Here is a 21697-nt window from a genome sequence, read left to right as displayed (position 1 = left end):
CATTGCTGTTGTTATACTAAAGTGCAAACTTTCACGCGTTTCTCCTTCTTCCGGTGGTTTCCTGCAGGTGAGGCACCCGCAACTACTACGCAAGTCTGAGCGACGTCATCAGTAGTGAGGCCAGCTAAAGGCTGACTCTCAGAAATCCTTGCAATCCCCTCAAGGAATGCGAACTATGAACTGGATGTTGTTGATGCAGGAGGAGCTTGAGCAACGATCAAAACTGTTACACAACACGTACACATGCCAAATAGTACTCTAATACAGCGAAGTACATTTATTTAAAAACTGTGTCACACTTTTTACAGTTTGGGGCTTTTATTTTGGAGGACTTACAAATCTAAGTGTTTCGCCTCATTAGACTTAATTTGGGAAGTGTGCCTTTTGCACTTATTTTATTATTATTATTATTATTATGCAAAACGAGAAAAAATCATTGAAATTTACTCATTTACTCCAGGTTTTTATCACAAATCGTCTTTAACCAGCAGCAGCATTACATGTTCAGGCTCAGGGTGGCATCAATAACCCTTCTGCTGGTTGGAATGCAAATGCCTCTGCTTAAACAGATCTGGGGGATGCATTCAGGGAGCTTGTTTGAGGATCTTTACAATCGTAATTTTGCATGCTGTATGGAGACAAACTAAAATCTTAAAATGTCTCTTGTTAAGCTGAGTCACACTGTTCTGGTCTCATGACAACAGCAGCTTGTGCAGCCCTGGCACGCCACACCGGCAGCAAAAAGCTCCATGTGCTCTCAGATGGGGTTGTGTTGTGCATCTCTTTCGTCACCGTAAATACCCATAATCCTTCTACCCCCTTTGATGTGACCCCTGCACACTGGTGCCCCCGGTTGAGTAACTCATGCATCTGATATTTCAGGTCATCTGCTTCTATTTATACACAAGCAGGGGAGTGTTTTCCAATAGACAGATCCTGAGGCACTTTCCAGGAAACTCTTTGTATGGCCTGGGAACATTTCTCACCAAATGTGTGGGTTTAAATTAAATTAGAGAGCAAATTTGGACCCTCACAGTTGTCTAAAGGGAATATAACCAATTAATTATTTTACTCGAGTAGTGGTGGGAACTCCGACCCTTCTCAGTGAGCTGGATAGTTTGGCTCTTTCCACTCTCAAATAGAGATTAGAACCACTTCTGGATTTTAAAGTTCAGTGTGTGAAAGTATATCACCTGAATGGCTTAGTACACTCAGAGTTAGCCTCATATTTCCAGAATATTATCATTTTTACATTATGTTTGGTAAAAATAAATAAATAAATAAACAACAATATGGCTGCACGGTGGTGCAGTGGTTAGCGCTGTCATCTCACAGCTAGAATGTCCTGGTTCAAATCCAGGTTCCAACATGGAGGGGCTTTCTATGTGGAGTTTGCATGTTCTGACATTGGATACATTGGATTTAATTGTTGCTAATATTTTATATTAATATTTTTATAGAAAGTTTTTTTTCAGTAGCTTCCATGTCATGTGACACGGCGTCCTCAAATCAATGTCAGATGTTAACACTCACTTTGACAATTAAGACGCACCTCATTGCATTGGATTTAATTGCTGCTAATATTTTATACTAATATCTTTATGTAAACATTTTCTCAACAGACATGCAACGTTGCACCATTGCAGCCGCCACCCTTACAACAATCAACTGTAGCGTAGGCTGCCAGCTACCGCTAGCTAACGCACTTCTTATACTAAATAAGTGAATGTATCTAACTGTGATCAATTACTGCAACTTAAAGTGTTCCAAACATTAGCATCACTTAAAATTAATAAGTAAGTACCACAATAATCAGTTTTTAGTTCATTGGGATGAGTTACGTCAAATTTCTTTGAGGATTTAACTTCTTTTATTAAGATAGACTATAATATGGTTTATAAATAATTGCACAACTTTACAGAGATATTTAATTTAATTCACATGATCCCTCTTTAATGTTTGGTATTAATTTACCAATACAAACAACAACAACAAACAACCGCCAACAGGAAGTTGTGTTAAGTTTTCATAAACTGAACAAAAGCCAAATCCATCACACCCCAAATTTTATCCTGTTTCTCATCCGTGCTTTTTTTTTACCCGATATTATCCCAAATTTCATCACATTTCATCAGAGCGTCTTACAATCTATACTCATGTATTACTTAGACTTTTGACAGGGCCAGGAAGCCTCCTCTCTCCTCCCATGTTGTATTTTGTCCGGCCAAAAGGTCTCTCTGAACCCCCGCTCCCCCTAACAGTGCAGATGCTATTGGCAGAATTTGTATCATTCTTACACTCTCTTTGGCACCGGACGTGCACAGAAAGAGCACTGACTAATAGCTGCACGCAAAGGCCAATCAGACCTAAAGCGGAGTCCAAACTGGCTCATTACGGCCCCTCCGTCTTGCCCTCTCCCCTGATTGGATGTGATGAGTGTGAATCTTTTGAAGCAGAAGCGAGTCGGCTGCCCTTCAGAAACAGTTAGAGGCAAAGTACCAGAGTTTATCTACAAATGATTACATTTTCAAGCAGTGTTTTTTCTTCTCTGCGCAGCGTCTGACAATGGATTTTTAATCAAATTAGTTGGGAGATAATGATTGCCATTTAACATTTAAAACGGATTTTAGATGCAGCAGTTTGCTGAAAGGCTTGGTAATGAATTCAGGCCTAATTAATCACAGTTTAGAATAATAGATCGTCATTACAAGCTTGCTTTAAGAACAGCCTAAAATCAAACACAAATATTAATATACTGGTAATTTTATTGTTGTTGATTATTCTCTTTTTTAATGCCAGTCAAAACAGGACAAGAAGATAAGGAGAGGTCGGTAGTTCAAGAACATTTTTAAGATTCTGAGCGGGAAGTCGCGTCTAAAGGAGACTGATATAAACAGATTTTTTACTCTCTTTCAATGGAGCAACTAAAATGCCAGAAAGCAGCAGAGCTTCAATACATTGCATCATTTTATGCTACATAATAATGTGGCAAGACAGGCAATAAACTCCTGTTTGCTTGGTTCTCAAATGAAATGAGATTAAACTAATCTGGGCCTGTTAGGCGCCACAAAGTGAGCACGTAATGTTGTTACTTTTGTGTCATTATTTCAATTTGACAAAGTGGATTGTGTCCCTGATGGGGCCGTCAGATGCCTAATGAGTAGACGAAGGTTGAGTTAGAGGTTAAAGTCCCATTGCAAAAGCACCACAAGTGGAGGTTCAACTTTTTGTCAATGTTTTTTTTAATATTATTTTTGGCTTTTTGCCTTTATTTTATCGGACAGCTGAAGAGAGACAGGAAGTGCGGGGGATGACATGTACCAAATGATTGGCAAGGGGATCTAACCATAGGCTGTATAAAAAGATGGACGACATGACAGCTTCCTAAATGTGAAGCTAAACCCTCACTATCGCCCCCTGCTGACTGGCTGCAGTATAGGTCATATAGCCCGCCTCCTCCATGTTAACAGATGGGACATGAGTCAAACTATAAAATCAAAATTTTTCTATAACATGGTTTCTGTCATTATAGTTAGTCCTTATCATGCTGATTAACGTCCAAGCGTCTGACAAGTTTAGTTTTAATTAGTTATTTGAAGCTGTCAAAATAATGATTGACAGCTCTGTTGACCAATAGGCTCCTGCAGCCGATGAGTGGAGGATGAAAGGCGAGAGGAGACGGAACTAAAACAATCAGTCATTGAAGTTTCCAAACCTGTGAACGTTAAAACTGCGCACCTCTGGCTCCAAATGACGTCACCATCGTGGGATGGCAGCGCCTATCAGGGGGGCTATTTTGGCATCCATTTCATACAATGAGAGCAGATGGAGATATCTATCTATATATGCATAATTGGGTCGAACCTGCGATCAGTGCATCGAGGACTGTGGCCTGTACATGGGCCGCCTGCTCTACCCACTGAGCCAAACCAGCACACCTCCTTTTTGTCAAGCGCCCTTAAACAAGATAATCCCAAAGGTGCTCAAATTACAAACAATTCAAGTGTGTAACTTTAGCCCACAGCCTTTAGCAGTGAGTTAATATCACTATGGAGTTATAGTTCCAAGTTGTGTCTGTTTAATACATCTTGAGATGTCTATCAGTTTCCCCCCTACATGTTTACATGATGAGAAGTTTTCATTATCTGTCAGCAGCTGCCTGATGGAGCTCGGTAATAAACAACCCAACAGCTGTGGGAAAGCAGCCCTGTGCATTATGCAGCAGAAGCTTAAATAAAAAGGAATAAATACATTATTTTTGCATTTCGCCACAAAATTTCCATCAATCTTTCCTGGTGTCAATTCTGCTCCGCTTCAGTGAAGACTTGCAGGGAAGCAATGACAGCATCTCATTGCACCAACCAGAGGAACCCAATGTGTTTTATGAAGTAAAGGCCGCTAGAGGGGAGTCCATGAATCACTGCTCCCTGCCAAGAAATAGTCCCCTTCCAAACACCATAATTTGATGTGTTTAGGCTATTTCAAAGATATTTGTGTGGACTGAACAACAAGATAAGGCAGCACATAAACTAAGGAAGTTATGTTAGCTTTGGTCAAAGCTAGGCTAGTTGTTTCCCCCTGTTTCCAGTCTTTATAAGCTAAGCTAATTGGCTGGATCTTCAGTGCAGATAGAGAGTGGAATTGATACTCTGGGAGAATGTGGCAGTATCCCTTTAAAGACATGTACCTGTTGAATTTATTTAGCACAAGAACAAATGGGAACTGGCTCCTACAAACCTCGTGAAAGGTTCAGTCCATTCATCGATATATTTGCTCTGGCTACACACGGCCTCTTGCATCTCCTTGTGTGCGAGCGGAGGCCTTTCAGAAATCAATTCCCTTGCAGTTAAAGGGCTTTAAGAGCACTGCAGTGTAATCCCACCTCTTAAAAAAAAAAGCAGAACTGTATTCCAGCCCATATGGATGGGAGCCTGTAATCTCTCCGTGCCCTCTTTCCGTGCGCTCTCTAAGCCCTCGCGCTCTCTATCCCCCCGCGCTTCCAGCCCACCACTTACCACCAGTTTACATCTGCATGCAGCTGGGTGGGACTGTGGGTGGCTGGAATTCAGCAGCACATATGGACTGAGTGATTAGATTTAGCAGTTTGAAAATGATGGAATTGAATCTAGGTGAAATGCAAAGCCACATTGATTTAACACTTATAAAATTTCCTTCCAGGAGTTATTCGAGAAGGCGCAAATTTGAAGCGAAGTGAGGTCGGGGGGGAGGAAATTGCTTCCCAAATGGGTTAAGGCTTTTTATTCTAATGCAAGGATAAATTAGATTCAAATGTGTCTATGTGATATCGTGGATTTTGCTCTGACGGATGTGTAATTGGACGCCTTAATATTGCTGACTGCCTCAGGTGTGCGTTCATGTTTACTCTTGCGTTTGCAGCAGGGAAGTCACGTTTTCTTTTCTGGGCCTTCTTGTTTCTCTTGAGCCCCGCGTCTGTCAGGTGCTGTGACTGGCCGTGTATGAGATATGCTAAAGCGGCAGCAGGCATCATTAGGCAGCAGATCTACAGTAAATGAAGGGAGTCAGTGCTTTAGCTCGGTTCTGCGGTCGCACATAAACATGAGGATTAATCCTTAAGCCCTTCAACAAAGGTGCACTACCATCATTCAGTCCTTATCAAGCTGCACGCAGCACGTGGAGCCGGGAGAGGATGCACAGGCAGCACGGCTCAGCGATTCACAATAAACTTTAATAACAAGGGTTGCAATTAACTGATCTCGGAAGTGCAATGGATGAATGGATCACATGGTCGAGCATTTAAACATGCAGGCATGAAAACATGCAGCATGCAAACAGGGCCAGTGGTTGATGTCTGAGAATGGTGACGTCATATGTTGTAGGAATAACAGTTATACACTAAAAAGTGCTTTAGGAATGATGTCATTTTGTAGTCCAACCAGGAAGTTAGCATTAGCTTGGTTTCCTCAAAAAAAGGCTAATTGTATTTTTCCATAAATCGGATTATTGCAGAAAACAAGCTCTGTAGCAAATCAGTAATTTCCCCAAATGAACACCACTTGTATTATTAGTCTATTAGGCTATAAAGGCCCTTGTCCGTGTTATGCTTGATTACGTTTAATATCCCAGACAACCTCTGTGGTGTCTTAAAGCCACAAAGTAGAGACACATAAATACGGTGGCTGAAAAGGGCAAACAAGCTGTGACAACTCAAAAGGCAAAGACATCAAAAACAAACACAAGAGAAACGAGCTGAAAATGAAAAAGCAAGCTGGGAAACAAATGTGTTAACAGCCACTGGCTGCAAAGTCAAAAACACACATCCAAAAAAACAAAAAAAACACTGCAATGGAGTCATCACAATGTTCTGCTCCAGGAATGTAGGAGGGATAAATTTGACTAGATTTTGGTGGCGCAAGTTGTGGTTGTAGGCTGGCGGTGGGCGACTCGGCCAAGCTGGGACCAACACAGGCCGGATCAGTTTGACAACAGGGAATACAATAGTGATCTGCCAACCTTTTTGCACACACACAATTGGAGACTCAATTTGGGTTGGCTGGATCGAATCTGTAGCTCTCATCAAACCACCTTTAAAGCTCCTGTGAGGAAGTTTCGGTTTGTGTTGATTTTGGCGCCCCCTGTGGACAAAGCCGTACTGCTAATCTCTTTCAGATTTGGTCCTGTACATGCTTAAGTGGTGGTTTTTAACAGTCTATCACTCACTTTAAATTTTTGCCCTGGAAAATGTAAACAAAGGCAGCATGCGGTTAACCGCCTCATCTGACACCTACCCCCCCCCCAGCAGTTTCAGGCATTAAAAATAACTATACAGAAATAATCAATCTTGTGTAGGTCATATAGAGGCAGCAGAATTAATTTCATTCTCTTTCATGACCAGTGAAAAACTCCTCACAGGAGCTTTAATGTCAGCATCGTTTGTTTAAGTGTCCACTTACTTTTGGCCATGTACTTTATCGCCATAAATGTGTCCCTTTGGCAGATCTGTTGTCGACTACTCAACTTAATCCAGTGACAAATGTTAGAAATACATTTTCTTTAAAAAACAAACAATAAAGCCTAAAAAACGTCTTTCCTTGGCAAATTTCTTTCATGTCAAGAAAATCCAGATTAAAGTGACATATCTTTTATAATGGTGGACTATGAAATCCCTCCTGTGCAATGAATGCCAGGTGATGAGATATGATGATGAGGATGGAGGTAGATTAATCCCCCTCCCAACCACTCCCAACCACCCCCCTTCTCTCTCTTCCTCTCTCTCTCTCTCTCTCTCTCTTCCTCTCTGTGATGCTGTAGCTCCTGTAGTCTCTCCAGTCTCCAGTAAACAGCAGACATGGCGACAGTGGTCCAACCGCTCTCTCTGGATCGAGGTAAGGCGCTCGTGGCTTTACAATTTTATGCTTGTCATCAAAGGCATTTTAAAAATCTTGTTCTTTCTTCGTGTTTTGAAAACTTCGGCAAGGAGGCGGGAACCCGGGTTAGTCCCAGATGTTTGTGCCCGACACGGATTATCTTTACGGGTTTGCTATTTCAAGGCAGAACGAGCTCGCGCTATTCTAAATAAAAAACCTTCCCGCTCTGTGAGTGCAGAAAGGAGCGCGTGTGCCTTCTGTGAAATTATCGCGTCCACGCTCATTAATTCGCCATCATTATTCTACAAATGGACATACAATCACACCGCTTACAGTACGCTTCTTCCCCCTATATATTATGTAACCTCCTCGGTGTTATTATCCAGATACAGCTCGGTTTTTGCTCTTCATCTGTAAGCCTCAGCTTTATTTTGAAAATCTACTTTGTCACGAAGGAGGCAACTTTTGTATTTGAACTGTTCAGGTGCAGGTTTGAGCCCTCATATTAACAGTTTTTGCCTTTTTGTGCTTGTTGAAAATCTAACTTATGCTAGCAAATTGCTTATTTAAGCCTAATTATACACCTTATAATGTTATTACCCAGCCTGCTTTGCTAATGCACCACAGGTTGTGTTTACTATGAGCTGTGTTGGCATGTAATTGCAGCCCACGTGACCTAAACACACATTTGTGCATCCCCCCCTGACCTCATTCATGTAGTAGTAGTAGTAGTGCCTGCAGGATGGAATTACGCATGATTAGCATTTGTTTCTTTTAAAGGTGCAGCAAATAGTAAATGTTTTGATCCGTATTAATACCACTGGAAGATTTTTAATAAGCACTTATATTTACGCCTATGAAGAAGAGACCCGTTCTTTCTTCTTAAAAAGTATATTTTCAAGTGTTTTTAGACCATGCATTTCCTCTGGTGAAATGTAATATTGCACAAGCATTGCAAAGGAAGCGGATGCTGTCAAATATAGAGAAATAAGACACCTAAGCTATTTCCTCTGTGCCAGCTAATGCTAGCATCAGCTCCCCAGCTACTTCCAAACCACAGGAGGGGACTATAAATACACTTTATCTGGTGAGAGCGCATATTATTATGCAGGAATTAATCCCTGCTGGTGTCACTTGTCCTGTGGAATCCGAGCAATTAGCCGCAATTGATCATTTTCTCGCTAAATGAGGAATTAGATTTTTGTCTGTGTGCTCAATTGCAATTTGTTGTTTAATAAAGACTGTGGGCAGTGGAGCTTCACTGATGCACAATCTGCTATAGCATGCAGAGTAAATAAAATGAGGGTACGATTGCAGCAGGCAAGCAGATAAACAATTCAGCCCACGCTTTCCCAGCCCACCACTCATCATATAGATTATAAAAAGAGGGCTTAGCTGTACTGATAAACAGGCTTTTAAACAGGAGAACTGTCTTCCATCTTTGTAAAATGTCAGCATTCAACCTTATCTGATCTTAGTCATTTGCAGGGCAGTGATTCAGACGTGACCTCAGCCTGTACGCAGAGGGGAGGTTGGGGGGGGGAGATCTATATTCACATGCTGGGGCATGAATAGGGCCAGTCAGCGGCTGGCAGCTGTAACGCCACGAGCAGCAGTAATGATAGTTCCACACAGGAGCCGTCAGAGAGAGAGAGAAAGGCAACATTACAGGTTCTCTTTTTGCAGCTTTCGAGAAAACACTATAATTGCTAATGAAAAGGTTGTCTCGTCTCGTGTTGGGAGTGTCGGATTCAGCGGCCCGAGTTGCCGACTGTGTCGAACACACGCAGCGAGGAAACGGACAGAGATGTTCATTTCCAGAGCTCCCACTTGGCTTGTTGGGTCACAGCAGGATGAAAGGAGCTTACATCACTGGCCTTCCTGTTGTTGTCTGAGGAAATGACTGTGATAAGCAAGCACCAGCATCCGATCAGGAACAATGGATTTGAACCTCGCTGAAATGATGTATAAAAACCTTTCTGTATTCTCTGTAGAGCTGGCATTTAACTGCAAATAGGCGAGTCCCAGAGAGGACAACCTTTTTGATATGAGACAGTGAGAGCAGAGGTCACTGAGGATGTGTCGCAGTCGCTCTCACTGAAGGATTGTGGTGAGAAACTCGCTGAAAATTAGTGACACTAGTTTTGGTATGGACCAGTTTGCCAAACACTTAGAAACTAAAAATAGCTGCAAAAGCTGTTTTGATCTTGATGCTAACTTCAGCATGCAGCATGCTCCCAAAGAAGATGCTACTTTGTGGATGGTTGGCATGTATTATGTTCACCATTTTCACCATCTTAGCAAAGTGTTAGCATGCTAATACTTGCTATTTAGAACTGAACACTGTAGTTCTGCAGCTTTTCGCTCAAATACATGCAAAAATTGATGCTTCAAATGTAACATGGCGTTAGGTCAAAGGTTAAGAGATCACTAGAGATGTAAATGTCTGTTGCATATTTCCCCATTATGATGGCACTATAGGAAAAAACAGGAGATGAGCAGAGTATTGGACAAACCAACCAATCAGCCATCCTGTTATCACTTCTGACGCTTTGTCACAGCCCTTTTACAGACCCATAAGAGCTTCAAGTTACTCCAATTTAAACCCATAGAGTGCGCTTGTTGGTGGGTTTGGCCGAGGGTTGATAAATGGACTATACAGTGTAGGAATTTCTCCCAGGAGACAGAGAAGTGAGTTCCCTGTGAAACCAAAAGATTGCTGGGACAAAGGGTCGGTTATTTTGGATGATAACTTGTTGCTGCCAACAACAAAGCCATCGCAAGAACCATCCTGCTAAACAGACATTTGATAGATATTAGCCAACCCAAAGATTGCCTCATCTGTGATTGTATTGATGACATGCTGTTTAGTAGCTGTTTAGGACTTTAAATACATCCAACTGAAGTGCTACCGTGTAGAGCCCAAGTCTAGACATTGTATGATCCAAACAAAACTGAACTCTGCTGCAAGTATTATCTCTCTTTTGTTTACAAAACTCCTTCTTCAGTTAGTGGCTTCCTCTTTGTCCCAGAGTGACCTTTGGTACTCCAGATTTACAGCTGTAAACCTGTTGCTTTTAGAGGTCCAAAAAGAGAGCAATAGATACCCTGGGAACTATTTGAAAGCAAGCGAGAGGTTTTCAATTTGGGGTCAATGTGGGTTGCGTTCCGTCCACAGAATGCAACCTGTAGCTGCTTTAAGTTCGGGTCTATAGAGGCCGGTTTCTGTTTCAAAAAGGGGGTTTCTGTTCAGTGCATTCCTTCCTGTGAGCCTGTTCGAAATAGCCTTTCCAGAAACTGCTTCAAGTATGTCCCTAGGTTTTGTTTAAACAATTTCTATGCAGTTTACAGCCTCCTTTGGTAATTGACTGAAGGGAGTAACTGCAGCACTCTACTGCCCCAGTCCTTGTTTTCCCTCTGAGAGATCATGGCGGGTTCACTGATTCAAGGCCGGACCTTATTCCCATCACATGCTCTCAGTCACTCCAGAGATTTGAAGGATTAAAGCGCTGCTGACAAGCTGACGTCACTCATAGCCGGTTATATCCCAACTCGCCCTCTTTTAACACGGAAGTAAAAGGTTCTTAGAGAGTAATTGTCTCAGAGGGACACTGTCCAGTAGTTAGCGAGGATAAAGAAGACAATAAGTGCTATGTTTTCACTCTCTGCTTTCACCGCAGGCTGTTGAAAGAGCCATTAGCCCTCAAGGAGTGATTTATTTGTTGTGCTTTGAAGGAATCGTCGCAGCAGGGCAAATAAGAGCTAATTCGCTCGGCATGGGGACCAGACTTGTTTAGTAGAACCCTGTCGTCCCATTTTACTCATTCAGAAGGTGATTATTAGCTTTCTTAGCAGCAGAGTGGCAAGGGCATCAAGGACAACCAGGTCAAAGTAGTGGTGGCAGATGGCCAGGCATTTCCAGGATGTTTTGTTTTTGGCATCCAGATTATCGATGTTCCAGCACCGTTTTCCTTCCCAGTCCGGTTACCATTACTTACCTTTGAGTATAGGCCGATACCAGGTACCTCTCCAATACCAAATCAATAAAAAACCTTGCATGTTATAATTATTTTTTCACAGTTTTTAGATACTGCTAACCCCGTATGGATCTGATATGATTGCTTCGATTGTTGTATGGCCTGGCTTGGGTGACTGAAGGAAGCCTTACACAAGAATCCCAACACAGCCTCAACACAAGATGAGAACCTCGAAACAAGCTAAGCTAACGTTAGCATTAGCTCGGCTCCGGATCCCTTCTGATGGCCTGTGTACGCCGAAAAAGTGTTGAAATGATTTTTAACCCAAAGCTGCATTATTTTCCATTATGATCGTCTAAACTTTAAATTGAAACAAAAATGAAGCCTTGATTGACATTTTGCTAGCTTGACTTGAGCACTTTATGCTAGCTCTGCTGTGTTCTTGGAACCAGCTCTTCTTTGCCCTTTCAAAACAGTTGTTGCTAGCGACAGCCATATTAATGTTTTGTAGGCTACTGTTTAGGCAATCTTGGAACTCATCAGCTATCGTTGGACGGAGATATAGCCTCTCTGCTATGCTATTTGGACTACAAACTGAAACCAAAAATCTTGTCCCTCGCCGACAGACTCTGTATCCATTGTTTTGGTGAAGAAAAAGTAGGTTTATGACTTATAGTATCGGATCGGTACATTGGCTGGCGTACTCGCGTTATCGATGCTGCATTTTAGGCTGTATTGGAGGCCTTTCCGACTCTGGTATCTCCGTCTGAACAACACTCAATCCAGATGGCATCTTGGGGGGTATAAAGGCCGGAGTAAAGTCAAAGAAAGGTCATCAAAGCCTTTTCTGTCTGCTGACGACAAAAGTGACATTTAAATCAGTAGGTCAAACTCAGAAAGAGGATCTTCAGGTTTCAGAGACGTAATCAGGACTGCCCGGCTTAATGAGCTCACCCACTGATGTGGTCGTGTTTATTTACACGGCTGCAGTTGTGTAAAAATGACACTTTAAAGTACTGAAAATGAATGACTCTCAGTCCTCCCAGTATTATAAATGGACTAATTATACCCGAATCTGGAGCGCTGCCCAGCAGCCAGCACATCCAACACAACAATGTTGTGTGGCCTTGTCGAGCCTTCATTACGCGTCGCTGTGGCTTTGTTCAGCTCTGTGCCTTTTCTCTAATCAGCGAATGATGAGGATGACCTTTTTTAGTCACGGCCTGATGTTCGAGCCGCTCGGGGAGACGAGTTTACAGAGGATGTCGCCACAGTTACAGTCACACACGTTTTTAAAGGAATAATCCTCCAGTGGAAGCTTTTACACTTTAATAATCCGTCTGTGATATTTAGTCCCTTCCAGGAATTAATGTGCTCTGTAACAACTTGTTCTCATTTATTGTATTTTTTTTGTCTAATAAAAGGATTTCTACAGCCTCCAGAGAGAGGGAGAGGCAGAGTAACTTTTAATATGTAGCAGGGTTTCTGTAATAGCCAAGAGAGAACAGGAAAACATTAGAGACCTCCTGTTTATGCCTGTAAGTGGAGACAAGTGTGTCTTTTATCAATCTTCTGTTGTCCGAATTATGAATTGGGAGCTTTTTCCAATGTTTTTGTCTTTGAAATATCTGAATGATATCTGTGCCCTGATGATGAGGATAAGCGTTCAGTGAAGAAACCCCTCCCCTTGTTCCCTCATCACTTACAATTAACCTAACCTACCATCGCAACCCAAGCAGCACTGCCAACTTCAACCACCGCCATCCAAGCTCCAGGTATTGACAATGTTGATACTACCTACCCTACCACATGGCTTCGACTGGCCCCCGCGTTTGAATAAAACACACAAGAGAAAAACAGAGAGAGAAGAGTTTGTAGAGAGAGGTGCGTAGAAAGAAGATGGGGAAGGCAGGTGACCTGTCTGGGGTTAGCACTCAACCCTGCCCGACTACCTCCCCGCACTCCCTCCCTTTCATGAGGGAAGAGAGGAGAGAGAGCAACTCAAACTTGTAGTCAGATGGGCAGCAAGAGGCACTAACAGGGTTATCAAGTGGGCGCCTCCCTTCACCGGTGTTTCGTCAGGTTAGGCCCACGACACCTAGGGGAGGCTCAACAGTTAGCTCTGGCGTCCCAGAGCCACCCCCTTCCATGCTAGCTCTCACCGCCCACCAAAACTTTGTGCTATCAAATCCTTATGTAAAGAAAGCAGCTATTCCTGGTGCACAGGTTGTACACGATGAAGGATTACTATTACATTTGTTTTGGCCCCCAAAAGGCATTATTTCTCCTTGTTTTAATGTCTTTACCTGACATCTCCTTTACTGCCTTTGGCTGACTCCGTCCACACACTCCCAGTTCTCCCAGTAATGAGATGCTATGAACCCTCTTCATCCCTCTTCTACAGGACAAACCCTAACCTACCATCATATATTCATATGCTACGAAAAAACATTGCAGCTACAACTTTAAGGGTTTGTTTGGTCCGAATCAAAGACCAAAATGTTACAATGTTGCACTTTGCTTCTAGTTTGGTTTGTGGGAAAACCCCCATAAGTAAACAAAGAGAGAGAGAGCAGGCTCCTCAATAGCAGTTTGAACACCTCCGTGTTCTCGTGCGTTTCCACAAGCATTTGTGAAATTGTTTGGTCAGCCCATATTTCTATTTCCTCATCGCTCCCCTACGTCTGTCCTCTACTCATCTTGCTGCCTGTCTCTGCAAGTGTAAGCACCCGTTAACAACCCACAATGCACAGTGTTTTTGGTTTGCTTCCTTTATACCTTCCTTTATGCTTCCTTTAAATGTGCTATATAAATAAAGTGGATTGGATTGGATTTATTTAGTCCTGCTTTAAGTCTGTTTACGTTCTCACCAGAATCAAACTGGACCGTGGTTCCTTTTGGAAACGGAGTCCAAGAGTCCCGTCTTTTCTAGTGGATGATGGTCCGGTTGTTTGGTCCAAACCAGAGTTCAATTCTGGCGTTCACACCAACCTAAACAATCCACACCAAGGGGACAAACGCTCAAGGTTTCAGTTCAATCGGACTAAACAAGGCGGGTGTGAACCAATGACTGTATATATAGATGGACAACGCGTCTCCATCTGCTCCCATTGTACGAAATTGATGCCAAAATAGCCCCTGTGATAGGCGCTGCCATCTTGCGATGGTGACGTCATATGGAGCCAGAGACTGCAGAGCAGAGATCGGCGAGTGAAGCGGCCGTAGCCACTTCCGCTAACCCAAACACACACTTAACTTACCGAAAAAACAGCAAGGCTCCTGCACACACCGTCTCTGTGTTGGTCTGAGGTTAACGTTCACAGGTATGGAAACTTCAGTGACTGTAGTGATTGTTTTAGTTACGTTTCTACTTGCGGAACGTCCTCCGCTCTGCTCACCCGGAACTGATCGGCTGCAGGAGCCGAATTTGTCAACAGAGCTGTCAATCATCATTTTGACAGCATCAAATAACTAATTAAAAATAAACTTGTCAGATAAATGAATACTTGGACGTGAATCACCATGATAAGAACTAACTATAATGACAGAAACCATGTTTGAGAAAAATTTATTGGACGTGTATTTTGATTTTATAGATTGACTTATGTCCCATCTGTTAACATGGAGGAGGCGGGCTTTATGACCTATACAGCAGCCAGTCAGCAGGGGGCGCCCGAAATGTTTTGGCTTCACTTTTAGGGAGCCGTTGTGTCATCCATCTTTTTATACAGTCTATGGTGTGAACCCGCTCTTAGTCTCTTGAGGTTAAGCCTGATTATTATACATGAAAAAAGACAGTGCCAGAAATCAAAATATTTGTTCTTACCACTTTCATTTCTTTCTCTGCTGTCTTTGTGCAGTCTAACCGTTTGTTGAGGTCCATTAACATTGATTTTTTTCGTGTAAGCTGCCTTTAAATTGAGGTCAAGAGGTCATATTCTCTACATGGGAAGCCAGGTATTCCATATATTCAGCTTTTAAGTGATGTCTTGTGAGCGCTGTAGCCAGACCGACAACAAACAAAAATCACTCGTGACCCCGGAGGCATCAGAAACTTCTGAGTGACTTCCCCCTAACACTGTAAACACAATCCTCTCGCTCTTCAAACATTCATTCAGGACGTTGCGGTTTGATGTGAAAAAGAAAGAGAATATTGCGCAACACTTATTTGAAAATGTAACAGCCTCTTTAGAGACTGCAATTTTATATTCTAATTCCGTTTGAAGCAGCAGAACCCGTTGAACTGTTGGTACGAGGGTATAAAAATTGTAGGGAGGAGCTGGAAGGAGAGCCTGTCTGGTAAAAGCAGAGTTTTAATGCAACATTGGTTTTTGGAAGCTCAGCAATGAACCCTAATAAATATTGTGATTTAATCATCAGCGCACAATGGAAGCTGTGCTCGGGGAAAGTATTGATGAAGTCTTGTAATTAAAAACTTGCATTAAACTTTGCTAATTTAATCATTAAGTATCACTAATGAGAGCGCCCTCAACCTTAGTGAAGCAGAGGGAAATTAAGTGCTGACAGGATCTGTGCTGGTGTCATCACTCTGCTTAATGTGCATTACTCTGTAACTGTATCTTGATGGAGTGTGCACACGAGTTATTTTGGCTGGTGTTCCAACTTCTGGAAAGATACTCTCTAATTATGTTTGCACGTTGAGAGGTACCTCTTTTTTTCTCAGCTCAGAAAGATATTTTTCTAACGTCGATGTTGTTTAGAAAATCCTCATGCAGCTGCTTCCTTTCCTTTTTGGAGAAGAATCCGCCCAAACTACACGGTGAGAATGACCTAATTGCATTCAGATTATCAACGTGGAGGTTATATGATTTCTTTGAGGCGGATGTAAGAGCTTGCACAGATGTTGCACACATCTGGACCCAAAGAATCCCCTCGGGCGCGAATCCGTGGGTCTCTTGGTTGAGTCAAAGCAGTGCAATGAAGCCCCTGAGGGTGATTTCCCACCGCATGCTCAGTGAAACACTGATTTGGTTGGGATGTCTAGAGGTAGCAGAAGTGTTTAACCAAAGCAGCTCAGTCTTTCGGATAAAAGTCTCAACTGCACGAAGCGGGGAAGGAGAAAGCAAGGTTTAATGTGTCAGCGGTTAGTAACAGACAGGAAGTCAGGACAAAAAGGAAGAAAGGAAACGACAGGCAGGAACAAGAAGGCTGGTATGCTTCGAGTGAGTTGCGAAATGATCGAGACATCCTCGTGAGGAGCTGAGAGAGTGGCAGGTATAAACACTGAGGGGATGATGAGGATATTAGGGAACAGCTGTTCAGTTGGGTGTGGCGGTCAGGTGTTGACAGCATGCAGGGCAGGGACTGAACAACAGGCTCTGGAATGTCATGAGGATTAGTAGCTTGCAGATATATAACGTTAAAATAATCAATATGTAAAAAAGGCCCATGTAAATGGATTGTACTTATATAGTGCTTTTCTAGTCTTCCCACCATTTAAAGCGCTTCTACGCTACATGTCACATTCACCCGTTCACACACTGATGTGAAAGGCCTAAGTGCCAATCTCCAGTCAGGCTCTATACACATTCATACCTCATGAAGGAGCGATTTGGGGTTCAGTGTTCGACTTCAACATGTGACTGTACTGTGTGACTGTACAAGTCAAGGATCGAACTCCCAACCTTCTGATTGAGAGACGACCGACTCCACCACTGAGCCACAGCCGCCCCTCACATGTGGGCGTGAGAAAAGACCAAGCCAACAAACCCACAGAACTTTACCACCTGACTTCACAGTACAAGTGGGGGGCGTAGCATCTTGGTTTAAAATGTGAAGGTAATGTGGAAGGGCCTCTAACCTGCAGCCTTTCTATTGCCCAGAAGGGGGCGACCTTTGATTTAAACCTCTGAGATTGTGGTTTCGAACACTAGTTGCAAGTCTTCACTTATGATGCCATTATAGAGTTGAATTGTTGATAAAGCAGGGTATGCTTTAGGGCGTAGCTAGCTGTGATTGACAAGTTGCTGCGACATTTAAAATGGTTGACCAAAGTGCTGTCCAGTCATTAAATAAACGTTAAAAGAACAATAAAAGACTAAGACCAATTTAAAAACAAGACTTGGTCAAAGCCCAGTATGTGGCTGACCTCATCAGGTCAATGTGCGGTTTTGTGAGCAATGTGTTACAAGGACTGTCCTTATGAGGCCGATGACAACGTGTTTGAAAGCAGGTGTGTGGACGAGCATCGGAGGAGCAGCCCCGCCTACTCCCCGAACTAAGTATCCAGAGCCGTATAGACAGAGAGTCGCGTCAGTGGAGGTCCAATATGCTCCGTGATCCGCCATTGCAATGTCGCGACTCTCTCTCTATGGCTGTGAAAGTACCGTCACTCACACAGTCAGTCGGTCACATACAGACCCGTGTTTTTGGCTGACCCCGGCGGGGACAATAAAACAGTAAAAGCATTAAGACGAAGGAGAAGGAATACTCCAACACTGATGGAAGTCAGTGGTGCATGGCTTAAGATCAAAGTGTCAGATCTGGCGGTGTTCATGCATGTTTTTATTGTGTGGCAGAGTTGGTTACTCATGTGTGGGATCATATTTCCCTCCAGATGAAGGTATTCATAGTCTGTGCATATAACAGGCGCTCCATGTGGGCGTCGAGCACATACGTGGCGTTATCATCAACTCTGCTTGTTCCGGCGGCCTCTTTTTTCAGCTGAAGGTACAACATGAGATGAGTGTGGCGCTCCACCATGATTACGTCAGTGTTATCAGAGTGCAAAGGGTCGTCCAGGCACGCCTATTGCTGTTTTTACCTTCTTGTTTCTAGACATTAGGTAACGTAATATGTCGTTTCTCTGCACATGAGAGTCCGGGCTCATTTCCTGTTAATGTGACGTAACTGCAGTCGTCTCAGCTGCTTTGTCAAGGAACTAAATCACCCTTCGCTGCCTCTTCCACCGTGTTTTTCACACCCCTGATCAGTCACACAGCTCATCCGATGTCCCACTTTTGCAGAGCAGCGGGAATTGGAGTGCACTCATGGGACATTTTTGTGCTCCAATCTGTGTGGTTCATTTGAGTTTCAGGGTCGAACTGAAGACGTAAACAAAAGGGAGAGGATTTTTTATTTCCTACACTACATTATGTGCTCGAAATAATCCAGCAGCTATGTGCCGGTTTATCCGTTTTCATGGTATCTTACCTTGATTTGTTTACACTTCCTCACACAACAGTATCTCCTGTGCGGATGAAAAACGGCGTGACGACGAAGCAGAAAATCTCCACGGACACATTTTCTGTGCGAGATTAGATATCACTGGAAGCAGTGGAGGGAAAATGTGCAGAGCAGTGCCGAGCCAGCAGACATTTCATTACCTCTGAGCTGCTCAGCATGAGCCACACAGCTATATGATTACCACTTATTATTACAGCACTCATTTTACTGTGGACACCTGCAATTACAATGTCCTGTGACCATGTTTTCTGTGTCCCTGCTGATGCAACACGTTTGTACTTCAAACTCATTAAATACAGCAGCTTGGTCTGTGGCCCTAAGCTTCAAAATATGACGATGTCGGTACTTTTCTCAAAATAAAGCAGTCAAGCTGGCAATAATTATATAACCAACAACCAGTTAGATTTCCAAACTAAAGCTTGCATTTTACGCCTTTACAACAATTATTTACACCTGGTTAACACTATTTAAATGCACAACAACCACTCGCTAATATTTCAGCTAATGTGTTAGCTTGTCCTGTGGCCCTAAGCTTCAAAATATGACAATCTAGGGAACCTCTCAAGTGATAGTTTGGCCTGTAGAGGGCTCCACTGTCAAGTTTGGAAAATTATGATGCTATGTCAAATCAATGTCAGATTGTATTTCTCACTTGGACAAATAAGACACACCTCATTATATTGGATTTTTTCAAATATTTTCTAAAAATATTTTTATGGAAAAATGTTACGTTTACTTTAAACAGCGTCCTCGGTACACTTGCTAATTTTGCGGCTAATGTTTTAGCTTGGTCTCTGGCCCTAAGCTTCAAAATATGACTACGTAGGTATCTCTAGTGTTAGTTTGGCATTTGCAGGGCTCCACTCTCGACTTAGCACATGCTACATCTGGTGTGACTTTCAAAATAAAGCGGGAAAGTTAGTGATAATAATCAAGAAACATCCAGTTGGAATTTCAAAATAAAGTTGCAGTTTGGTTTTGTTTAGGCACCTTCTTGGTTATGTTAAGGGAAAAGATCATGGCTTTTGTTTGGACGGTAGTTTCGTACCTACATAACTAGCTCATGTATAAAATGTAACTTAGGTACACTGAACAAAAATATAAACAGAACACTTTCAATTTCAACATTCGATTGACAGGCAACAGCTCTGGTGGACATTCCTGCAGTCAGCATGCCAATTGCACGCTCCCTAACAACTTGCGACATCTGTGGCGTTGTGCTGTGTGATAAAACTGCTCATTTTAGAGTGGCCTTTTATTGTGGCCAGCCTAAGGCACACCTGTGCAATAATCATGCTGTCTAATCAGCATCTTGATATGCCACACCTGAGAGGTGGATGGATTATCTCGGCAAAGGAGAAGCGCTCACTGACACAGATTAAGACAAATTTGTGGACAATATTTGAGAGAAATAGGCCTTTTGTGTACATAGAAAAAGTCTTAGATCTCTGAGTTCAGCTCATGAAAAATGGGAGCAAAAACAAAAGTGTTGCGTTTATATTTTTGTTCAGTGTATGTTTGTTACTTAACTAACACATATGTTACATAATTAACATGTTCTTTACTTTGAATTGCATTTTACGCATCTTAAAAAGAAGTTCCCAAATGAAGCGAACATTGCAGGGCCAAGCTTTTGTATTTGACACTTGGGTTTGAGAAAAGTCTGGCTGTCGGGATTTGATAAAGCTGCAAAGAAATTTAAAGTAACCCTAATTTAAGATTGAAAGATTATATCAGGAAATAGGCAGGCATCACTTCTCATCAGAAAGATGAAAGCACCACAAAAAATGTCTGCAAGATCCAACTTTGAAGTCGAGATCCGAACGCTCAGTCAAAGTCATTGATGTGGATAAAGGAAATGGTGCTAATGAGCAAAGCAAATAGTGTCTGAGAGAGAGAGAGAGAGAGAGTAAAACTTTCCTTGATGACCTTTAACCTCTGTTTTTAATGAGAAAGAAATGCTTGTAAACCGCGTAGGCAGATGTCCTTGCTGCTTGGAAGACAACCAGCTCATTATAAGCTCTTAGAGAATCAGTGTTTCTTTTGTATGAAGGTATAGAAAGGTAGGACCCATTCACCTTGACAGAACATATTAACATGGTATAATTAGAGGAACCTAAGCTCTATAAGATCCTTTATGGTGGATTTTCTTTAAGGAAGGAAATGATTAAATAAAAGAAAAATTGCTGTTGATGCAGTTAAAAGGTGAGCACCAGGTGAGCATTCAAAACAGGCAACGCAAAAGAGCTTAAATAAAGTGGGAGAGTGTCCAAAGAGGCAGTTAGGGGTCAAAGAACAGGGCGGACAGAAAACAAGCAAGAAACAGCTTGATAAGAACAGCTCAAGAGACACTCAGAGCTAAGAGAGCAACTGACCGTTAGCTTAAGCGTTTCATTCTCATTAATTGGAAGTCAGGGGCCATAAAAGAAAGTTTAACTTGGCAGCTAAACAAGGTTATGTTTGAATGTAATAACTATCTGAGCATACATTTATACTAGCGCTAGAGGGAGGATGCGAATGTTTTGCCAGGAATAGGGATAGACCGATTATCGGCCGGGCCTTTTGACGCGTATCAGCATCAGCCTTTTTTTTTCTTTTTTTCTTTTTTAATCCGACGGCCGATAAGAGATCAATTTAAAACGGGGTTATTTTGGCTCTGATGCATATGCTTAAAGGCATTTAAACAAAGTTAAGTGTTGGAGTTTGTATTATTCAAAGTTTTGACGCCAATTTTTTCACTTTTACTGCAAATGAATATCGGCTTCAAATATCGGTTATCGGCCTCCTTGACTACTAATAATCGGTATCGGCCCTGAAAAAACCATATCAGTCTATCTCTAGCCAGGAACATGCAGCTTTTAGCTTCTGTTTTTTTGACACTATCATGTAGCAATGTAGCCATCAAATACACGATTAAAACACATTTAAACGGATTCTCAGTTTAATATAAGTCCGCTGAAAACATTGAAAAGCCAATGGAGAATGTTTTGACCAACTTCTGAAGCTAACACAAGGTTTGTAAGCTAGCTAGCTACAGAAGAATATCTGCAATCAATGGTCCTTTAAGCTAGCAAATTGATGTTAGCCGGACAGAAATGATAACTCTGCGTTGTCCATGGTTTCTGAATTAAATCAATGGGGAATGTTTTGACTAACTTCTGAAGCTAA

The 21697-nt window shown here is 42.3% G+C and overlaps 1 protein-coding gene across 1 annotated transcript in view; it reads left to right on the top strand.

The window, feature by feature from the left end:
- The first annotated feature begins 7318 nt into the window (after window positions 1-7318).
- The window catches only part of lin7a (lin-7 homolog A (C. elegans)), a 41042-nt gene continuing 26663 nt past the window's right edge, over window positions 7319-21697 (top strand). Inside the window, exon 1 of the mRNA XM_069670996.1 lies at window positions 7319-7364. Within this exon, the coding sequence (XP_069527097.1) occupies window positions 7328-7364 (37 nt within the window). The 5' untranslated portion in view covers window positions 7319-7327. The remainder of the gene's footprint in view (window positions 7365-21697) is intronic.

The sequence above is a fragment of the Semicossyphus pulcher genome, unplaced genomic scaffold (genome assembly GCF_022749685.1).
Source record: "Semicossyphus pulcher isolate SPU_LCO1_2020_fin unplaced genomic scaffold, fSemPul1.0.p SCAF_20, whole genome shotgun sequence".
NCBI classification, from domain to species: Eukaryota; Metazoa; Chordata; class Actinopteri; order Labriformes; family Labridae; genus Semicossyphus; species Semicossyphus pulcher.
Note: the sequence above shows the minus strand (reverse complement) of the source record. Positions and strands in the feature narration are given on the sequence as shown.